General features: G+C 45.9%; 1 protein-coding gene across 5 annotated transcripts in view; it reads left to right on the top strand.

Moving 5' to 3' along the window:
- The window catches only part of Fgfr2 (fibroblast growth factor receptor 2), a 103,961-nt gene that overhangs the window by 34,779 nt on the left and 46,633 nt on the right, over positions 1-22,549 (top strand). For all 5 annotated transcript variants that reach the window (XM_055608806.1, XM_055608805.1, XM_055608804.1 and 2 more), the window contains 2 exons: positions 2,636-2,805; positions 12,419-12,542. In XM_055608806.1, the coding sequence (XP_055464781.1) occupies positions 2,636-2,805; positions 12,419-12,542 (294 nt within the window). The remainder of the gene's footprint in view (positions 1-2,635; positions 2,806-12,418; positions 12,543-22,549) is intronic.

Genomic DNA, 22,549 nt, shown 5'->3' with positions numbered 1-22,549 from the left:
CATTCCCTTGGCTACCAGGACAAAGGCATGGGTTACCAGTGTGCTGCGGACACAAGTCAGGGCAGAACAATGTATGTGGCTGGGGGGACAGTCCCCTGGGGTGGTGCAGCCTCAATGATGGCTTAGAGTGGAAAAGAACATTCCTGGTTCCTGAGGCAAGTCCCTACTTTTTGATCTTAGAGAACGTGAAAATCATGCCTAACAGTTTGTAAGCACCTATTTGTTGATTTCTTTTATTATAACAACAACAAAAAAAAGACATTCCAGAGCTCAGCCCAGCAGTAATTGATGCTATCTGAAAGAGTGGCTGCATTAATATTTAGCTAATTCATGTGAATAGGCCATTGTGTTTACTTCAACAAATGACATGAGTCCAGACACCTGACAGCATGAGGTATGCTCTCCATTTAGGTCAGATTTGTTAAAGTCTTTGTGTAGGGACAAAGCGGGATCTCAATGGCTGCTTTCAGTGGCCTTGGATAGATTTTTCTAAGTAGAAGCTTTTAAAAATGAAAGATGACTGAAATTGTTTCAGGGTATGCCAGGTCCTTGGGGTCTTGTGATAAGTGGGAGTCCAGTAGTCCCCTGGGGAACTCTCAGAAGAATAGATGTGTTTACAAGCATTCAATACCCAGAGCTACATGGGCCTCGAGATGCGTATCACAGTCGCAACTGGACTGATAAGAAATGGTACAGCCTCTTTTCTTTTTGCTTGGGCCTTCCCCTCTCCTCCCCTCCCTGCTCTCTCGCTCTGCTCCAAATGGGTGAGCAGCTGTGGGTTTGCATGGTCTTGGTGTCATGAGGTTGCTACCTAAATTCCCCCACCTTGACCCTTGGGGAAGCTTTGGCAGGAAGAGGATCCAGTGCCCTTGAGAAGAAATCTCAGTTCTGCCTCTTGTGGCAGGTGTCAAGAGCAAGGGTGAGGTAGCCAGAGGCAGGTGCAGTTAGTTGTTCCAGAAAGTGACTGTAACCGGAGAGCTGGCTGTTCAGGTTGGACTTCCCAGCCCTACCCCCACCCCGGCATATGCGAGAGGGGAGACTGCCAAATATGTTCCCTGCCTGGGACCATTTTGCCCCTGGTTTGTGGAGTGTGAGCGCTGCTCCTACTGACCCCTCACCACGTGGAGAGCATAGCTGTTGCCCAGTATTTCAGTGGAGGTCCCGGACAATACAGTACAGGCTGAAGTGTCCACCCTAACTACCTCAGATGCTACGAGGCAGGATTGAAGGCGCCACTGCTTGGTGAAGTTCATCTGTGCTAGCGAGGAGATGGGGCTAAAGACTGGGACTCAGACTGGTCTTGGTTAAATGTCTTTTGGTGCTGGCAGGTAATGCTTTACCTCAGTTTCCTTGACCTGCAGCAGGGCCATAACAGCTCCTTCTCTGTGGAGTTGTTGTGAGGAGTCACGTGCTGAGCTTGTACGGGCTCTCAGAACAATGGTTGGCAGATAAATGTTGGGTCACTAGCAACCCCGAGCCATTAGTACAGGCGTGAGGAATTTATAGCCGCATTCTGGATTGATGATGCCTCACCTATCTGTAAGATGCACTTTACTTGTTACTTGGACATAAAAGACCCTTCTCTGAGCTTAAAAAAAGTCACTTGACCCTGAGGGCCATTTAGGGGGCATGACTTGTTGTCTCCTATTACGCTTAGGTGCAATGTTAGGATTATAGTGTTCATAGCCACTACTAGAAAGAAAAAAAAAAAAAGTTCTTTTTTAATTAAACAAAATGATATATACTTAGCAAAAACAGTATTTTGATTTCTCATATAAGGTGCTAGGAAATTAATGATGGCTCCTTAGATCATTTTATCAGGCTAAGCTGATAACTTATAGAGTCAACTGCCATTTACAGGACTGTTCGGGTCTGGCTATAGCGTTAGCTCAGTGGGTAAAGTACTTGCTCTGTAATTATGAAGACCTGAGTCTGATCCCCAGAACCCACCTTAGAAAAAAGCATGATGGCACATGTCTGGGGAAACAGAGGCAGAGGCATCTCTGGGAGCTCAATGGCAGCATAGTCTCACTTATCTGGTACATTCTAGGCCAGTGACTCTATCTCAAAAAATAAGATTTTTTTTTTTCTGGCACCTGAGAAACAGCATCTGAGGTTGACCCCTTGGCCTCACACACATGTTCATGTACACACATGAACACCCCTTTACCCGTGCCCACACAGAAAGAAACTTCTGATGGGTAAGTTAATGTGGTCCCCGAGGACAGTTTCTTTTTACAGTGTGTATATATGACCATTTAATAGGTGTGGTGATCTAAACTGATATATTTTTGGAGGACTGAGTGCTTGTTATTACACGGGCTGTTTCTGTGAATATGAAGTAGCATTTTAAAGCATGACTTGACATGGAATTATTTTTTGGCACTAGACAGGAGTGAGAGAGGAGGTACTTCGAATACTTTTTTCCCCTGTTAATAGTCATAACCCAATAAGCAGCCCCTCTGGGGACCTTCTGTTAAGCCAGCTGGACCAAACTTCTGAAAATATTTTCCTAACATAAATATTATTCAGAGAGTCAGAAGAAAATCAGATCCTTTCCTGGATGGTGAAGCGCTCCTACCTTTCTTGGTGACAAGGATGTTCCTTCATCTGCATTATTTGTCTTCCGACTCAGGAGCACCATACTGGACCAACACAGAAAAGATGGAGAAGCGGCTGCATGCCGTCCCTGCCGCCAACACTGTGAAGTTCCGCTGTCCAGCCGGGGGGAATCCAACACCCACAATGAGGTGGCTGAAAAATGGGAAGGAGTTTAAGCAGGAGCATCGCATTGGAGGCTATAAGGTAGGACTGAGCTTCAGAAGCCCTATGTTTCCGAAATGTTTATTTTTATTTTTTATAAAGTCCTCTGGAGTTGGCAGGACTGGAGGAATATGTGTTTTTAAAAAGACATAATTATTGTAATTGATCACGTCACCATTTGATATGTTTAAAGGATCACCCTGGACGCCCCTGTAATTTTCAAGTTAGTCCCCATTTGCATTCTTCTTTACATGAGGAGAGTTTAATAGCCAGGGGGTCGAAAGTTGAGGGTCTGTTTTCTATATGCTTTATGGTCTGTAAAACTTGAACTGGTGCAGCTGCCCCCTGGGGATGGGATTGTATTAAGAGCGAATAGCCTGGATTAGAGGAGGGAGTAGGAACTAGTATTTGTTAACAAGAGGAAATGCTGGACAATGATGAGAAGTAGTGCCCCCCTCCCATCCTCTATCCCCAAAGATGCTCAAGGGCCCATCAGAATGGCCTAAAATTTAGTCTCGTCATTTTCTTAGGGAGTCGAGTGACAGCATTTCTGAGACATCACTGGGATGGCTCCTTGGGATGCTAAGTATGGTTTTGCTCATTCATTCAGTGTCATTGATTGAATATCCCTGGGGATATTCCTATAGTTTTGTTCATCCATTCAGCAACAGTGATTAAGTATTCTTTTATAGGACACTGTCTAGGCACGGGGGAAGCTAGAACAAGCAGGAAAGGATGTGGCCTCAAGTCAGAAGAGCCCTGGTTTGGCAGGGAGGCCAACTTGGGAACTGGCGGTTAGATAGAGATAAGGATGAAGTCACAAGTATGTGCTGTGTCCCGTGGACATGCAAGGAAGTGTGGTATTTATACAGTGGGAGAATATGGAGAAAGAAGAGCCAGGGAAACCAAGTGTGGTAGCACATGCTTTTAATCTGGGCACTCAGGAGGCAGAGGCAGGCAGATTTCTTAGAGTTCAAAGCTAGCCTGGTCTACACAGTGAGCGCCAGGACAGCCATGCCTATATAATACAGCAACAACCACCAAAAAAACGAACAAACACACAAACAAAAAGAGGGGAAGAGAAAGGTTTGGGGATTAGTTGGAAAGTTGTTGTTGGGTTTTTTTTTTGATTGTTTTTGAAAGAAAGAGATGGAATTCTCAAATTATTTAGCATGGATAGAATTTTACATGTGAAGAGGATTTAAGGAAACCTTGTTATGAAAATATCCTGTGCATTTGGAAGTGGTAAGGGTTTATTAGTTATCAGTTGCCGTGTAACAAGTTGCTTCAGGTTGTGGCTTTACAGTCGATACCTTACAGTTTTAGTGCAAATCCAAGCATAACCTAGTGGGGCCTTTACTGGAGGCCTCTCCCAGAACTGTGCCACGGTTTTTGTTAAGGCTGGGTTCTCCCTCAAAGGATTCCCTGGGAAAGGAACTGTTTGTTTGTCATTAGGATCCATTTTCTTGCTCCTTGCCACACGGGCTAAAACAGAACAGGTATAACACAGCAGCAGTCATCTTCAGGGCAGGCAGACAAAGGAGCTAGAGTGGAAGAACAAGTATGTCACGGCCCTCTGTCACCTCATCCTGCAAGCAGGGTTGCTCTTCCCTTTTACCAAACAGGTCCTCAGGGAGGAGATGAGCCAAGAGCATGAATGCTGGGAGTGTGAGACTCACTGAGACCCATCTTAGAAACTTCCAGCATGGGTAAATAGAAGGTTCTTAAGAGCCAGGTGGGAGAGGTGTTCTGGAGGCAGCATTGGGGTGTGTCTCTCCCCTTCCCCATCCCGTGTTTAACCTGGCACGTGGCACCCAGCCCCCTACCCCACAGCGGCTGAACAGGCTTTCACCCCAAAAGGTTTATTTGCCTCTGTAATAATTTTTGCCCCTAGGTTTAAAAATCAATGTGTAGAGAGGCCCAAACCCAGAGGATGGGGAAAGTCTGAAAGTCTTTCTCTGGGTTGGGGAAGTTGAGCGTAGGACCATAGAAGGGGCAGGTCTGCCGGACCTCAGACATGGGGTCTCTTCAGTCTTCAGCTGTGACTTCTACAGGTCGTTAGGAGCAGGAGTCAGGAGGCTATTCACCCTCTTTTTAGTTCAGTCTTTAGACAACGGCATTGGAAGGGTGACCGTAAGATAGATAAAGAAGACTAACACATAGACAAAGATTTCGTTAGGTGTTGCTGCTTAGAAAGGGAGGGTCACACTGCCTGAACTCTGGTCTCTGGTTTGGCTTACCACCCCGGCTTGGGGGAGACTCATAGAATCAATGCAATTTCAATGATTTCTTTAAGCACAGTTTTACTGTGAGAATTGTGGTCGGAACCGTGGTGGTTAACTAATTCTGTTCAGGAAGACAATTTCTGTGCAGGTACAAGGCGAGTCTGTTAGTCCCCAGAGATTCCTGGTCTTAAAATAAATGGGCCATACATACATCATTATTATGGATAAGGAACATTTTGCAAATGTGAATGAGTGATTACGATTACGGAGCTGTTAGTCACGGGGGCTTAATGAGGGAATGCCCTTGATTTTTAACAGGTGCAGGTAGCTTTAATTACCCATGACAGCATTATGCTAATTAAGAGCACCCAGGAGGACCCCCGAAGAATGGCTGTAGCCTATGACACATGCCCCAGACCGTTTTGGTTTTTAAGATTAGTCTAGGTTTGTTTTTCGTGTATGAGGATCACCTGTATGTATATTTGTACATGCATGCATGCCCAGTGCCTTTGGAGGCCAGAAGAAGGCATTAGAGCCCCGGAACTGGAGCGGCAATTGTGAGAAGGTGCTGGGTCTTCTTCAAGAATGGCAAACGCTCTTAGCCATGGAGCCATCTCACCAACCCATCCACCCGACTGTGGGGATTTTTGTTAATTAGTGTTTAAGCGGTTTGTGGAGGGAAAGAGAAAGGGATTTGAATGTATAGGGGCAAAAAATATCTAAATCTAAAGGACATTTTATGCTTTTTTTGGGGGGGGGTTAAGGGCTAGGGAGATGGCTCATTTGGTAAAGGGCTTGCTGTGCAAACATGAGGACCTGAGTTCGATACTAGAACCCACGAAAAAAAGCCAGTTATGCCAGTGTGTGGCTGTGACCACAGGGTTGGAGTTCTCTGGCCAGCTTGTCTTGCCAAGTCCGTGAAATCCGGGTTTGGTGAGAAATCCTGTTTCAAAAATAAGGTAGAGAGGCCTCCTACCACCTGGCCTCCACACATGCACACACAAACACGTACTTACGCATGCCAGCCCTCCAAAGAATAAAGGAGAGAGGGCAAAAAGGATGAAGGGCAAGTGGCCTTTGGAATGTGTGGTCCTTGCCTTGTTGCTCTCCTGATCTTCCCCTGATGCACACAGAAGGTGTATGCATGTGACCTGGTCGCCCCTGAGGTGACCTATTCAATGCAAACGATTGTGCAATAGAGATTTTCACAACAGGGCAATAAAACTCGATACCAGCAGAACATTCATTTTGGTGACACTGGGAATTTAGAAATTCTGCAGAGCCCCAGGGGCTTCTGGGAATTAGAGAAGTCATAGCCTTCAGCTTGGTGGACATGTTCCCGAAAGCCTAATTCTTCCTGAAGATGCGTTAAGCCTGCCCAGGGTTCCTGGGTTGTGAAACGTGGGAAGTCTCTCCACTAACACCCTCTTCTGGGGCTGGGTCTCCCTTCCTGGTGTCACTGCCAGCCTGAAACCTCTAGGCTTCACCTGGGCCTTCATGGCACAGCGTTGGGTATCTCAGTCCCCAGGTTGGGCTCTCCTTTTGCTATCATCTTCATTGCTATGTGAACTCCTAAAGAAATGTGCCTACAAGCATTTGACCTGAGATGCTGTGTCATACAGCCTGTAGTTTTATGTATCTCAGCACTGGAGAGACCTACGTGAGAAACAAACAAAAAGCTTACTTATTTGAGAGAGAGAGAGAGAGAGAGAGAGAGAGAGAGAGAGAGAGAGAGAGAATGTAGTATCGTGTGGAAGGCAGAGGACAACCAGTGGGAGGGAGTTGGTTTTCTCCTCCTGCCAGATGGGTACTGGGAATCACACTCAAGCTATCAATCTTGGAGACAATGGCCTTTATCCACTGAGCTGTATCACCAGACAGGAGATACCCAATTGAAGAGACCTAACTCAAACCCCACAGAAAGGGCCTTCCAAGTCCCAACCCCCACCCCGCTGATTCCTGCCTGTTTGCCTCTTAATGAAGCGAGGCGTCAAGTTTTCCACAGCATGTTTTTCCAGAAAGCCAGAGACCTGGAAGTTTCCGTAAAGGAACATTGGTTATTTGTGTGACTTTTTTCTTGTTTCTTCATTAACCTGTCACTGGAGCCCACACAGGCTTTGATGGTCAGGCCAGTCCCTCAAGCTCTTCTCACTTGTTTATGGCCTTGTGGCCCTTGGCCACCACACCCCAGCATGCTTTGAAATGACTTGTGCATAGAGCCATTGAAGTGGAAAAGGGGAAACACAAAACCTCTTGAAGTCGGAGATTTAAGAAATGGGACCACAGCTCAGGCTGGAGGGATGGCTCAGTGGCTAAGAGCATGTACTGCTGACCAGAGGATCCGGGTTCAGTTCTTGGCACCAGAGATCTAGTGTACCTCTGGCCTCGAGGCACCTGCACTTCCGAGCACACATCTTTGCCACATAATGCACATGAATAAAAATAAAAATAATTAAATTAAAAAGGGGGGGCCCAGACTCACTTCAGTATAAAAGACAGGTAGAAATATTTGGCATTCTGCATCTCAGTCTTGTCATAAGTGTCTCTCTCTCTCTCTCTCTCTCTTTCTTGTTCTTCCAACTTCTGTCACATCTCTGCATTATGAGACTTAAAAAATAAACACTGAAAACTTCCCTAGAATGCCTGTAATGCCATATTGTTTAATCATTTTATTACCTCTAAAACTTTTTGTTACTCCAAATAAAATCTCTGCACTCATTAAGAAATAACTCTCCCCCAGCACTTGAGATCTTCAGGTCTTTTTATTTTTTTTTAATTGTCTATAGATTTGTCAATTCTTAGCACTTCATGTGAATGTAATCATAGGATATTTGCCTTTTATGTCCAGCTTATTTTCCTTAATATAATGTATTCAGGATTCATCTATGTTATAGTATGAATCAAAACTTAATTTATCTTTATGATTGATTAATATCCCATCCAAGGGATATACCTTCACCTTTTGTTATAATTTATGGGCACCTGTCTGAGTCCTTGCTTTCAGTTCTCTAGGGTATATAGTTGGTGGAAATCTTGGATCATATGGCAGTTCTTGGTTTAGGTTTTTGAAGGTCTATACTGTTACAGAGCTGAGTTCAAAAGGTTTGGATGCTCCACTGCCGCCCACTTTGTTAGCACCTTCAGGCAACAGGCTGGTGAGAAGACGCCCTTGCATTTTGCTGAGTAAGAGGGCACCTCCTCTGCAGAGATTCAGGGGTTGTTTGCCTGACAGCGTGGAGAGATTCCATTTCCACCTGGGGTGGTGGAGCAGTGGTTCTCAACCTTCCTAATGCTGCAGTCTTTAAATGCAGTTCCTCATGTTGTAGTGACTCCAACCATGAGATTATTGTCCTTGCTTCTTCATGTTTGTAATCTTGCTATCGCTAGGAATCATAATGTAGATATCTGATAGGCAAATGGTTTTAGGCGACCCCTGTGAAAGGGTTGTGTGACTCGCCTACCCCGCCCAAAGAGGTCACAACACACAGTTGAGAACCGCTGCGGCAGAGGGTCTGATGGTGCAGTTCTGTGGACACCCTCCTGCAAAGCAAACAGCTCTGTTGATGCAGGTTTAAGCATTAACAAGTGTTTGCCTTCACACCTGGGTGATGACAAGCAGCCCCAAGTGCCAGCCCCTCCACACAAGTGTGAGCCTTGTATGCAAGTGCGTTCAGAAGGGGTGGTTTGGCATCCCTAGGAGCCTTCTAGAAAAGGGGCTTGGGGATGGAATAGTGAGAGGCCATACATCTCAACAGCAATGAATGTGTTTATAGACCACCTTTCTGAAGCTCGGGCTACGGGAATCGCTGTTTTTGGGAAGTCACAAGGGCAGCTGCTGTCACAAGGACACCTCCTTCGAGCTGGCTAAGAGGCCAGCTTCTGGATGTTTATTCTGCTTGTTGCGAACACCTAGGTATTAGGAAATCTTGGAATATTTTGTTGTTTTGCAATGAGGAAGCCAGACATCCAGGTGACAGTTTGGGCCTTTGACCTTTGACTTTCTGGTGATAGTTAAATCTTCATTCCCTGTTGTTACCTGAGCATAGCCGAGGCTTTCACGGGCACAAGCTTTCACAGAGGTTTGGTGTAGCAGGAGTCTGAAAACAAAAACACCAAAAAAACAAAACAAAACAAAAAACCAAGAAACAAAAACCTGCCGGGGCCACCTTCTGTCTTCGCATGGGTGGGGCATGGAACATTGGTGGAATCTGCTTTTTGTGCTCCAAGTTAAAGAGCTCAAGGGCTTAGCTTCAGTCTGCTTTGTTTCAGCACCGAAATGTTATTTCAAGAAAGACCTTGGTGAACATAGTTTTGGAGCTCTGCTCGCCAATTCTGTTACTTGGCAGCTGGAAAATAACGATGAATTCCACACAAATTTGGCTGTGGGCAGGAATGAAAATAAGGAGTTACGGGAATGTTGCTTGGTGCAGGAGCCCTCCTGTCCCTGGCCTTTTATTCTTGGTCAGCCAGAGAGATGTAGATGAGCAACATACTCCCTGAGTGAGGCCTAGGACCCAGCAGACGGCTGGAGAGCCATTCTCTTTCAGTTTGTGTGTCTATGTGTTCATGCATGCACACATGAGTTTGGAAGCTGGGGGTTTTACATCAAGTGTGTTTCTCAGTCACTCTCTTATTTTGTGATATAAGCTTCCTCACTGAACCTTGAGCTTGCTAGTTGGCGAGGCTGGTTACTTTCTGTGGACAAGATACACACAAGTAGCATTAAAAAGGTGAAACAGCAGCAACAACCAAAGTGTCATCAGCTTTAATGGGTGCCACCAACTTACTCCTTGGGCTAGTTTCTCTGGCTCTATGTTGCTACTCGCCATTTCTGTCTGTATTGCCCTGTATTCACATTCTGAAGGGATGCTGATCTTGCTAATTTTTGTTAATCAGCTGAGGAACAAGCGTCTCGTTATTGTTTTAATTTGCATTCCCCTTTGCTAATGAGGTTGAGCAGCTTCTCAGATTTTTTTTTTTGGGGGGGTTGGTATTTATATTTCCTGTTCAGTGGAAGCAAAAACAATGTATATGCATTTGATTCAAAGGACAAGACAATTGTGGCCCTGCAGATCTGATTCGCTTGGGGGACGCTGAAGGCCACTGTACGATTCGTGTGCTTGCTGCAAGGGATTCCGCTTCGGGTCATGCAGAAGCTTGGTGTGCAAACGCTGATTTCCAAACTCAGTGCTGATGGCTGCCATTTTTTACAGTTGCTGTTGTGCTTGCTTGGCTTGCTGTTCAGCAGCTGCTGACGAGTAGTAGGCTCTCTTCCACAGAGCTACCCAAGTCCCACTGCTGGCAGTTTGTTAGAGGATCCATTTGGAAAGTGCTACAGCTTTAAATTTTGGGTCTGGTGGTGTGTCAAGAAATTTAATTGGGAGCAGTAGTGTCAGAGAGAAAATATAAACAGCACGGTGTGTAGGGGGTATTGATTGGGTAAAAGGTTCTAGAAGGGCGAAAATATTGAGTAACAGGGTTCTAGAAGAATGGAAATAGCCTCTTTGGTAAATGTGTTTGTTATGGCAAAAGCATTTTATTACCATTAATTTACTGATCTTTGTAGTGGGTCTCCAAGAAGTTAATATCCAGGGCTCTTTCTTAGAATGCCATAGACCCAAGGAAACACTTAGCTGACCATGTGCTCTTCAAGTGTGTGTGTGTGTTGGGGGGAGGGAGGTATTAAAAAAGGCAGCTACCAGACTGCGCTACCCCAAGCCAAGCTCTGGTATCTTGGACAGCCAACATCACCTCCCCTAGCAGCTCGTGGGCAAGTCCATTTGGAATACGCCGTGTGCCAGAGTCTGAATCCAGGCCCAAGAAAGACACTGACAGTTTGGACAGGGTCCAGTGTGAGGCGCTCTTGTGATTAAAGGCTTACAGGCATGACATTTGAACGGGGGCTCAAAGAACTGAGTATTTACAGCAGGGCTCAGGGCTGGCTTAGGAAGCGTGGTGACGCTGGAGGCTGTGGCTGCATCCCTAAACTACCCTCCATGTGACTGGCAAGGAGAGAACCAGTTCTGATATTTCTGAGAATCTGGGATGCACAGGGCTCTTGATATCCCCGTCTGCCTGCCGCATCTCGGAGTGACAGCTCCAGGTAGCACCCTGGAACTGGAATTTGATAGGCCCCCTTAAGACTGTGGAATTTGGCAGGGGCTCTCCCATCAGGACACCCAGACTGCACGGGTGGGGAGCTTTTACCTGCTAAGGGGCCATCTGGCTTCCTCTCAGACAGTCCTGAAGCTCCCGCAAGGAGACCAATGTAGGTCTTTTGAGTAAGCGTAGGCTTTCAGTGTAGGTTTTCAGTCTGAAGCCCTCACATTCATTCCCTCTCCCCACATAGCTCGCTTGTGAGTCAGTTTTCTCTTACCATCTTCCTGTGCTGGAATCTGAGGCAACGCCATGATTGTGTAAGGGTTGGGGTCAGTGGCGTCTAAGCAAGGTAACCATCTGCCTAATTTCTAATCTTCTGCTTGCTTCCACTGCTAAGAGGAATCCAGCCCTCACCCTACGATTGCCGTGGCACCCTAGTGGAGAACAATGATATTGGCTTTGAGCCCCTACTCTGCAGTTACAGTCAGGACATGTTCTTACCCCTGTTCACAGGTGCATGATGGAACAACAGCCCCGCCCTCTGTTTTTAGAAGGTCATGGCTATGAAGTGGCTTTCCCCACTCTTTGGTTTAGGTTCTCACAAGACAAGATTCTTAGAACCTCCTGTGAGCTGACAGGCTGTGGGTGGGAGCTATAATAGCTTAGTTTTACGTGTACTTCTTATCTCTGGAGTGTCTCAAGACATCTGCAAACAAACAGATATGTAACTTGGAGTCCTTGCTGCCATGTCTAGAATTCTGGGACTGTCAGGAATATGTGTTTATTCCCCAGCAGGGAAGGGGAGGGGCAGACCCATGGTCCCAGTTGTAACTTCTTAAGACTTCCACATATCTGGAAAAAGAAGATTTTCCAGAAAAAGAAGCAAGAGGCTCCAGGAGCAATAATAGATCTGACCCAAAGGCTTTGGGGTGTGGGTAGAGGGAATTAAATTCGATAAGGCAGAAGGTGTGGCCTACAGCCAGCGATCACCCGTGCTGGCTTTGCGTGGTTCCTTGGTGCTCTGGGACACGCCTTTGCACACTCCTGGATACCCCTGAATATTCATAGTATGCCAATACCAGCTGTTAGGCTATTCTAAGGAAACCTTTCTTTTCATTCATCTCCATTCAGAATATTAATTGTAAAGCAGTGTACAATTCTTCTGTATTGTCTGCTTCTGCCGACTTCCTGGGCATTGAACCCAGGCCATGTTCTGTTCACTGAGCTAAGCTCTCAGCCTCAGCCAACCTCATTTTAAGTTAAGGAAGCACGCTACGTGTATCTGGTGCTTGGGCTGTTACAGATAACCAACTTCCCTTTGACTTTTTCAGGTACGAAACCAGCACTGGAGCCTTATCATGGAAAGTGTGGTCCCTTCGGACAAGGGCAATTACACCTGCCTGGTGGAGAATGAGCACGGGTCCATCAACCACACGTACCACCTTGATGTTGTTGGTGAGTTTGCCCTTTTTGGCAGTAGTACATGTGGCTTGACTCATTTAAAACCGCGCCAATGAGGGTATTTTCTCCTCACACTTTAGGAGGATTGGCTTGTCTCCTTTTTTTGTATCCATAAGATGTCATCTGAGAAGGTTGCACCTGTCATGACCTTGTTCTGTTTCCTGGGTAGCCAGGTTTTATGGGCTTGGGGGAGGGGGAACCTTCTTGGTTCCTAAGCATTATCTTTTATCAGTTGGCTGTGGTATAAAACATCATATTCTGGAAGCTATGATTACTGTGAATAATCTTAGTGTGCTCAGGGAAACTTAATTGTGTATATAAGCATGTGTCTGTGTGTGGATATCTTCAATTGAGTGCAGGTGCCTGTAGTGGCCAGAAGAGGGCGTTGGATTTCCTGGAGCTAAAGTTAGAGAGAGTTGTGTACCGCCAGTGTGGATGCTGAGAAAGGAACTCAGGTCCTCTAGAAGAGCAATATGTGCTCCTAACTGCCGAGCCAGCTTTCCAGCCCTGGAAATTTTTGTTTTTAAAAGAGAGGCACTGTTGCTTGAAGAAGGGCAACTTATCATATGGGCTGAAGAGTAAAGAAAAACTTAATATAATGATCGAGCCTCTGTCTGTCTGGAAATAAAAAATGTCAAAGTCAGAGATGGTCATTAGGTAGTTTAATGCCTATTCCTGGAAGATGTTTCTCTGAGCGAAGGGAACCACCTGTGTTTGGTTTTATCACAGCACACACATAAGTAGGCTATTTTTGTTACCCATGTTAAGGTTACACAGCGAAGTTCCAAGAAGGGATCTTTCTTCCCAAGTTTTACAGGTTACCATGAGTCTATGTTGTGACTAATGAAGAGATTTGATTGGTTTCTCATTAGTGAGCACTAGTGCTCAGCTTCCCTTCCTCTTTTTGTGCGGCACATGTACTGGGGTACCGGCTTTCAGGGTACCTTTATTAATCTGGAAATTCCTGCACAGATTTGTCCAGAGGCTTGTCAAGTTGATAGTGTCTGCCGCACAGTTTCTCACATGAGTGTGCAGCTAGGACTCCTGTGTTGCAGGGATGGTGGGTTCAGATCTCTTCCTGTAGGAGCTTTCTGTGCCCTGACTTGTCAGGCAGGTGACACTTGGCTTCTTTCCTGTCCTCGCTCACTTCTTTGGGTCATTCTTCCATGTGCAAAATGCTGACCGAACACTCAACTCAGAGCTCACAGGGATCCATTTTGGTTTCTCACCACCCTTGGTGACTCCACAAGTGTGTCTGTTTGCTGTTCTCTATGAACACAGACCCTCCCACGTCGTTTCTTATGCACGTTCCTGGATATAGTCTTACTTATGGGTATTTCTGTGTCAAGAGTATTTGAGTTGTTCAGAAGCCTTAATGTGAAATTTGATAGGCCATTGTGTGATATTTATAGGATAACTATTCATAAAAGAGTGTCAGAGCTTTCTTTTATTATTATTATTTTTTTAATTTCTATTTACTTTTATGTTTTTTGAGATGGAGTCTCATGTGGTCCAGGCTAGGCCTGCACTTGCTGTGTAGTTGAAGATGACCTTGAGCACGTCCTATCCTCCTGTTGCCCACTGCCTAGTATGGAGATTATAGGTGCCCCCCACCCAATCTGGCTGTGTCCTCTACTTCCCTATCCCCAAATACTGAGGACTGAAATTAGGCAAGTGCTGTATCACTGAGCTATCTTCCAGACATTAAAAAAATATGGGCATATTATACATTGAGGCAAGATCTTGTTAAGTTGCCCAGCCTAGCCTTGAACTTGCTCTGTTGCCCAGTCAGATTAACCTTTCCATTTTTTGCCTCAGCATCCTAAGTAGTAGCTCATCTTGAGACCTGTATCACCAATCCTGCCTTTGGCCCTGTTTCTTATAGAGACATTTGTGTCATGCTAGGCTCAGATATTTTAGTAAACACACACACACAGAGGAGTGACGTGTGAGAGGATTTCTTTTGTCACAAATGGCTCTAAATCCATTCATCAAAGAGCACATGACTTGGGATTTACTTCAGGCTGCGTGGGCAAAATCTGACATGGACTGTTTGCATTAAGAAAAGAACGTTAGATTTGGGGCTAAAAGTTCTGAATACTTAAATTTAAAATTAAGTAATTTATTATGGAGAAAAAAAAATTGTTCTGTAGGAGTCCTTTGGGATTGTAGCCTAGCACAGGTCTACAAATTATTCATGGTTGGGGCCATTCCAAGAATTGAGGAGTCAAGGCACGGCCACTGTTGCCCCAGGGTCTTGCTTACGTCAGGTTTTAGCTTGAGTTGTGTTAAACATTCAAAAGCTCCCCCCCCAATCCCACCTCCCCTTTGAGCTCTCTGGCAGCTCATCCCTGTGAAAGCTCTGAAATCTCTCTTAGAGGTTAGGGCCGGGATTTGAATGGGGCTGCTGAATAATGGAATTGGGCTGTCTAATGTTAATCCCCTGGCAATCAGTCTCGCTGAAAAGAGCATATGATTCAGTGGTGTGATGTGGAGGGAGCATGGAGTGTATGGAGTAATGCAGAGAGGGGCCTGATTATGTCACAAGCTTGGGAGATCGCCCAGCTCAACCCGGGCCAATAATGACACAATGCTGGTTGGGAATATCCATTAAAGCACAACTCCAGTGAATTTTTTTTTTCTAAGCCTTGAACCTTCTTTATAAATAGAAGCCAAAAGTCAGTGGAATATAAGACATTTTCAGTAAAGATGGAGGTGTGAAATGCTCTCTCTTTTTGCCGAAAACCCCAGCAGTTGCTTTGGAGAAGTACTAATAAAATGAAATTGAGTCAGCTGAAGCGCCTCAGAGAAACTTACAGGGTTGGCAGTCATTCTGAACATCTTGGCAAGTGGAGACAGAAAAGATTCAGGCTTAGGCAACAAACTCCTGGTGGCCCTGGAGTCCCAATGCAGTACTTTGCTGTATGGTAACGGGGTCTCAGTTGCCTCTGTATTTCACAGAAAACTAGAGCAGTGAACAGGAGGTTTGGCTCCTGCTGGACTGTCACTGTGCTAGCTCCGTCTGTGGTTCAGGAGTTGGTAGGAAGCATCAAAAAACTGCAAGGCTCCACCCCTGCACGTCCGTGTAAAAGCCGTGTAAGAGCCATGTAATTTAGGTGATACTCTTGTGTATTGGAATAAAAAAGCGGTCATTGTTGTGTGTGAGGGGATCACTCTTCATTTACAAGGTCTTTTTAGGAGCCTCATTTGATCCTCATTAAAATTGACACCATTACTTTTCAGCCATTTACAGCAAAGGAAAATTAGCACGAAGCTCCATGTCTCAGTGATTGTGGCAATAATAAAACAGCCTGCCAAGTAAATGGCTGCGGGAGGTGGTGAGTCCTCGCCATGATTCCTCGGTGAGGGATGCTGAAGTCCTTGATCTGGTGGATGCCCTGAGGCCACCAAGTGGCGCCTAGAAGTCATTAACTCTTTTCACTGTCTCTTGGGTCTGCCCCAAGAGCTGAGGTCCTAGCGTGTTAGGAACTACTATGACTTGCCGTAGTGATAAGAGTAGCCAGCCCATGGCAGAAACATCTGGGCACCAGAAGAGCTACTGAACTCTTTATTTGTCTAGGGGTGTGGACAACTTCTGTGCTGGTCCTTAGGTACCATTTGCTCCCCCTCCCCCTCCTCCTTTTCCTTCTTGTCCTTGTCCTCCTCCTCTTGCTCTTTTTCTTCTGTTACTGTGACGCTCAGCTCACCAATTAGTCAGGCTGGCTGCTCACCATGCCTGTGCCTACCCAGCACCACGATTGCATGCATCATTTTGCTTTTTTACATGGGTTTTGGGGATCAGACCCAGGTGCCCATACTTGGAAAGCAGGTGGCTCACTAACTCAGCCATCTTCTTTCTGAGCCTCACAAATCTTAACTAGGTAAACTGAGTGCCATCTGGGCACCAGTGGGTGAAGTTCTCTTTCCTGCTGACTTTGCACCTTTGGGTGATGATGTCATCCAGGCTACCTTAGACTGGTTTGGTTGCTGGGCTTACAAAGGAACATACTTGTCCTTCATCCCTCACTCCATCTCACGACTGAAGAAATCTGGGCCCAGCAGGGGTCAATGACTTGGACAAGGACTTGGAGAAGACATTAGAGCAGGCATCTCGGACCTGGTCCCCTTGGCACTAATTCAGAAGATTGGTTTCAGACATGGGGGAGATGGCTCAGTGAGTAGAGCACTTGTCAAGTAAATGGATTTGAGGACTAGCATTTGGGCTCTTAGAGCCCAGGTAAGTGCAGGGTGAGCATGGCAAGTCTGTTCTTGGAGGGTAGAGACAGCATCCCCACCTGGAAGCTAGCTAGTGAGGTTAGCTGTGTTGGGGAGCTCTAAGTTGGAGAGACACTGCCACAAAGAATAAAGTAGCAGAGTGACCGAGGACATTCCTGCTATGAATGAACCTCAGACCTCCACAGATACATACGTACTTGGACCCACACACGTGCAAGCATGCATACGTGCACACATATGAAGAAGTGGGGGTTAGAGCCCTTTCTCACTCATGTAGCCCCTTTGCTTTGAATTATGGACTTTTTTCTTGCTAACCATTATAGATCTATGATCCCAGAGACTATTGGATACTTGTTGGTGACCTTTTTCTCCTGATGTTTGATGGGAGAGGGCAGTGCAGTGGAGGTAGGAATAATACATTTGATCCCTCGTTAGTTTAATTCTCTGGAATCTCATCTCCCACCCCAGGTGTCGGGTGGTTGGGCTGTCATATGCAATCCTTCACTTCTGGCTGGGTGGAATTGGCTCAGCCTTTACCGCCGGTCCTAACTTGTCACTGGCAGGCCAGAATGACACTGTCAGCTGGCCCTTGACACAAATCCTCCACAGCTCAGCTCTAGACATGATGGGGCACAGCCCGGCAGCATGTGCTGAGTACCTCAGGTGTGTATTCAAGAGAAATGAATGGTCTTGCTTTTTTCAGGCACAGACTGTTAAGCCCCGCTGTGTGGCCGACCCCTGGCCTGGGGCCTATGGCAGTCTCCAGTGGGAAAGAGAGAAATTGCACGAAGCATCAGTTTGCTACTTGGAGGCTGGGATGACAAAGGCTTCAGTGTGATCTCAGAGCATTGAGGAAGGGATCGGAGGAGCCTGATTATCCATGCAATTTGGGACCTGCTTGTGGTTCTGGAATAATGTTCAAGTTATTGATGATGGTTGGGGCTGGGGCTGGTTGGTAGAGAGTCATTGATGATGGTTGGGGCTGGGGCTGGTTGGTAGAGAGCTTGCCTAGCATATATGATGAGGTCTGATCCCCAGCACTGCATATAATCAGGCATATACTATGGCATGCCTATAATCTTAGTAATTGGGAAAAGGATTAGAAGTCCCTGGTCATGTTTGACTACTGAGTGAGTTTAAGGTCAGCCTGGACTATATGAGATCCTGTCTCAAAAATGAAAATAAAGAAATGGTGGTAGTATGTTTAATAGTGAATCAGTTAACCATTGAGCTCAATATAGAAACTGCCACTAGTAGGATCTCCTTGATTTCTGCTGAGAAAGACTTTTTGTGAGTCTTGGTTTCCATCGGACTGTGGCTTCTTAGAGCTTGATGTGGCAGGAGAGGTCTTGGCTAGCAAATTTAAATGACTCCAAACCAAGATCTGGAGGTTTTAAGGCACTGAATGCCAATTTTTCTTTGGTTCTTGTTTGTAAGGCTTACGTTCCTCTAGCACCAGCCAGGTTTCAGCACTGGGACCCTGAGGGGCCCTACAGTGGTTTCGTATCCTCCAGGTCTCACCTAGATTTGTCTGTACTTACAATCTTGCTGCCAGCTGACACTGTCCCATTTCTTGCTGTAGCTTGACAGCTGTTTTCTGCTGGAGCTGTCAAGCCTAGCTAGAGGGAGGTAGAAAGCCCTCCACTGAGGCTGAGGGTTAAGGATGCATGCAGGTGAAAGGTCACAGTGAGAGCCTTTGCAGATGAACACAGAAGCAAAGCCCCAGAGTCGCTGCTGGCAGGAAACATGTCCCTGTTGATCTGTGGCTCCCACAGCCATTTAAACCATGGCTGCCAGCAGTTAGGCTGTGAGAGTCCCCTTGCCAGAAAACTGTGCCTTTGGGGAGTCAGGTGGGATTATGCAGAGAGATAGGCATTCAAATCCTGCCTCTGTGGTCTTGGGAAGACCCAGTACCTCTGTGTGTGGAGTCCTTAACTGTGCAGTGTGGGTATTTTTGTTCATCTGCGTTGCTGTCATCATATACCTCATACCACTTTGGGGAAGAAAGGGTTATTCTGCCTCACAGATACAGAGGTATTTCCATCACTGTGGAGGAAAGGGTTGTGCTTGCAGTGTGAGCATGAGGTGGAGTGGATGAGAAATCAGAGCAGGCAGGGCCAGGTCTACCTTTCAAAGGCCCACTTTAGGGACTTACTTTTGGCAGCTAGGCCTCACCCCCTAAAGTCCTACAACTCTCAAAATAGTGCTACCATCTGGGAATCAAGCATGCAAAACTGAGCCTATGGGGCCTTTTCTGAGTCAAACCACTATGGGCAATGACCTGCTTTCTTTGTAGCACCCACCAGAGAAGGAATTGCTATGAGAGCACCCTTAAATCATGGCACCGGACGACCGTTCATCACTCTCATTAGGCAATTCTGTACTTCTTCACCTGTCTCCAGGCCAAGACACACACTCAGTCTATTCCCATCACAGGAGTGGTGAGGATTAATACTTTCTTCAGGATGGGGATTTCAAAATTCCCTGGGGTCAAAGCCCTTTAATGAGATTTCATTGCTCCAGAGCGGCTCCACATTCCTGCTTTACCACAGGGCTTCCAGGGGCAAAGACTGGTCAGCAGTCAGCTGCTTCAAAGGCACTGCCTGGCAAATGAGTGCTTTCCCAGAGGAAGTTACACTTTGTGGGCTCTAAGAGCAGATGGTGGCTGGTAGGTATCGACCTGGTAGGGACCTATCAGTACTTGGTTAATAGTCTATTTTTGCTCTGCTCCTGCAGATCTTCAGAAGCCCTTTGACCTACATATGGGGAAGGGAAGGTTATTGATTCTCCTCAGCTCTGGCAAGAGGCCTGGTAAAGGTGACTGACAAAGAGGGCTAATATTTGGTTGGCTCTCTGATCTTTGGCATGGAGTCTGATAGGAGCTCGGAGGATGTAGAAGTGCTACAGTCAGGTTAATGTCCTACAGTTCTGTGGGAAGATGGTTTCTTCCCAGGCTTGTGGAAAGGAAGCACAGGTGGGGGCACGCAGATAGAAAGCCATTTAACCGCAGCCTGGGAGCAAGCTCAGCTTGAGGATGGCAGCAACTGTGCGGGAAAGGGCTTCTCTGGTTGAACACTCCTAATCTGCAAATCCAGCCTCCAAACTTCTTAATTCTCTCACTGATTGTATTGTCAGTCAAGGACGATCATGCTACAAGTTTCAGATTTTGGAGAATTTTGGATTTCAAGATTTTAGGATTATGGATGTTCAAGCAAGAAAGCAGATGCACACATATCCTGACGTGTGAGAAATGCTCTGATCTGAAGCACTCTGGCCCAAGCATTTTAGACACATTTACCCTGCCACAGAGAAACTAGCTAGTTCATGGGAAATTGATATTTGGAGTATGGGCCATCTTAACATATTTCAAATCTGAAACAGAAAAATCTGTGGAGTCTTAAAATCCATGTATCCACACAGCCTAACATCTGAAATGAAAGGCTCCTGCTGTTGAGTCTTATGCCAACTCCCATTAGGAACAGGTATGGCCGTGAGGCCATGTTCTTCCTCTTGTAGGTGATTCATCTAGGTTTGCTAGATGAGGATGGCCTTTACCTTAGAACACCTGCTATTGTCATTGTGGTTATTGTGTTCATCATCTTGGTTTTTATGTCCACAGAGAAGGAGAAGGGAGAATGTGGCAGGATGTGCTGCTAACATAGTAGATTTAATTTGGGAGGGTGTAGCTTTTTGGGTTTGGGGTTTGTTTTTGTTTTTCCTTTTTTTTATTGCTTATGGATTTTACATAGCAAGTCCAGGGCAGGAGGCTGTGGAAGGAGATAGGCCAGGGACACTGGTGTTTTCATGGGGATGGTAGGGATAGTGTCCTGTGAAGAGAGATGAAGCAGTGAGGAAGTCCCCGTCTTGGTTTGGAGGGAGAGGTTCAAACATTGTGTCGGTGAGTCCTCTGTCTTGGCAGTGCAGTGTTGGCGTGGGGTGGAGGTGTCTTGGTGATGATTTTGAACCTTTTTGCTACTTGAGTGCATCTTGAGCTACAAGTAATCTTCAGTGGTTCTGTGTTTGGCTCCAAGAAAACAAACAGTTGATGGTTCAGCTTCTCATGTTGTCTGTACCTGAGGGAGGCATTTCTTGTTTGCTCAGATGGCCTGAGAGCTTTCCCTTCTGCTTGATCCACCCCAGGAGCAAAACAAGGGATTAGCATGGAGTTTTCTGGGCTCCCTCTAAGAAAGGCTTTTTAAATGGTGGAAGTTGATGATGGGAGCCAACTTGTCCTAGTGTCTACACATACTTCCGTTCTTTCTTGTGGCCCATATGCTGCTGATATAGTATGTAATCATATTTAGGTTGTGCATACTCCCCTTTTTCATTGAAACAGAACCACAATCTTTGTATATATCTGTTTATCAGGCACCTGTGTGAATACTTTTCTAGGACATATTTCTAAAAATAGACTAACTTGATCCTTTCAGATAGATATTTGCATAGCATTTGAAACCCAAGGCATAGCATTTTGGCTTTGGGTTTTTTTTTCCAGCGATTCCCACTTTGTTTTTTTGCAAATCATGTGAGAGAAGATATGGCTTAATTCGGAGTCCAACTTTTCCAACAAGAGGCTGTACTTAATGCCTGAGCAATTTCAAATGAACAAAACCTTGTCCAGCATGCTTTTCCTGTGAGGGCAGCCCAGGACTGCACACACCAGCTAAAATCACACATTCCTGAATTGTGCTGCTCCCCCTAGGCTAGTGGGGTGCAGGGCTTTATGGTGTTCTGCCCAGTGGGGTGGCTCTCAGCTGTGTTTACCTCTGCTCCTCAGGAGAGAGCCTGTGGACATCTGACGTCTAAGCTGACATCAGCATCCACACCAAGGGCCAGTGTAGGAGGGTACCTTGTGTAGACTTGGTGTTGATGGACCAACTGTCGTTTAGTAAACTGAGCCAGGTAATAGACTTCACTAACTAGGAATGTGGATTGGCCACGGGCCTAGGAATAAACCTCATTGATTCAATGATATTGTCACATTAAAAACAAAACAAAAACAAAACAAACCAAAACAAAAGCTGTGGTTGGGCCGGGGTGTAGCTCAGTTGTAGAGTGCTTGCCTAGCATGTACAAAGCCCCAGGATTCATCCTCAGTACCACAGAAACTAGGTGTGGTGGTGTTAGCCTGTAATCCCAGGTGGAGGCAGAAGGATCAGAAATTTAAGGCCATTTGTCAGCAACATAGCCAGCATAGCCAGTTTGAAGCCAGCCTGGGCTACATGTGTAGCATAGAACCGACCATTTTAAACTGTTTTTTTTTTTTTTGTTTGTTTGTTTGTTTTGAAGGTATGGTTTAGTGATATTTAATACACTCAAAACATCACCCTTGTTGGTCTCCTGAACTTGTTTATTCTCTCAGAGCCAAGTCCCCTTTAAAGAGAAGCAAGGTACTTTGAAATCAAAACATGTCATAAGAGGTGTCAGTGCTGTGGTTCCCCCTGAAGCCACAGAGCTCCAGGGTGTCTTGTTAAACATTTGGGGTATAAATGACAGCAAGCTCAGCTCCTGGAATTTGCCTGAGAAAATCTAAATTGACAACCGAGCAGGTAGAAGGTGCTTTCAAGGCCAGTCATCGTCGGTGACATTCATCAGGGAAGGTGCCTTGCTTCTACTTGCTTGGGTCTTCCCAGGCCTGAGCCCAGCAAGCCCTTCACTCTGCCTGTCCACATCAGTGATCAAGCACAAAGGAATTAGTGCTGTTTTGCTTCTAGCATGGTGCATGGTGCACCCTTCTTAAGCCATGTTGTGACTTCTGCACTGGA

This window comes from Psammomys obesus, unplaced genomic scaffold, assembly GCF_907164565.1.
Source record: "Psammomys obesus unplaced genomic scaffold, mPsaObe1.curated_primary_1811, whole genome shotgun sequence".
Taxonomy (NCBI): Eukaryota; Metazoa; Chordata; class Mammalia; order Rodentia; family Muridae; genus Psammomys; species Psammomys obesus.
This window is presented reverse-complemented; position numbering and strand designations above follow the sequence as displayed.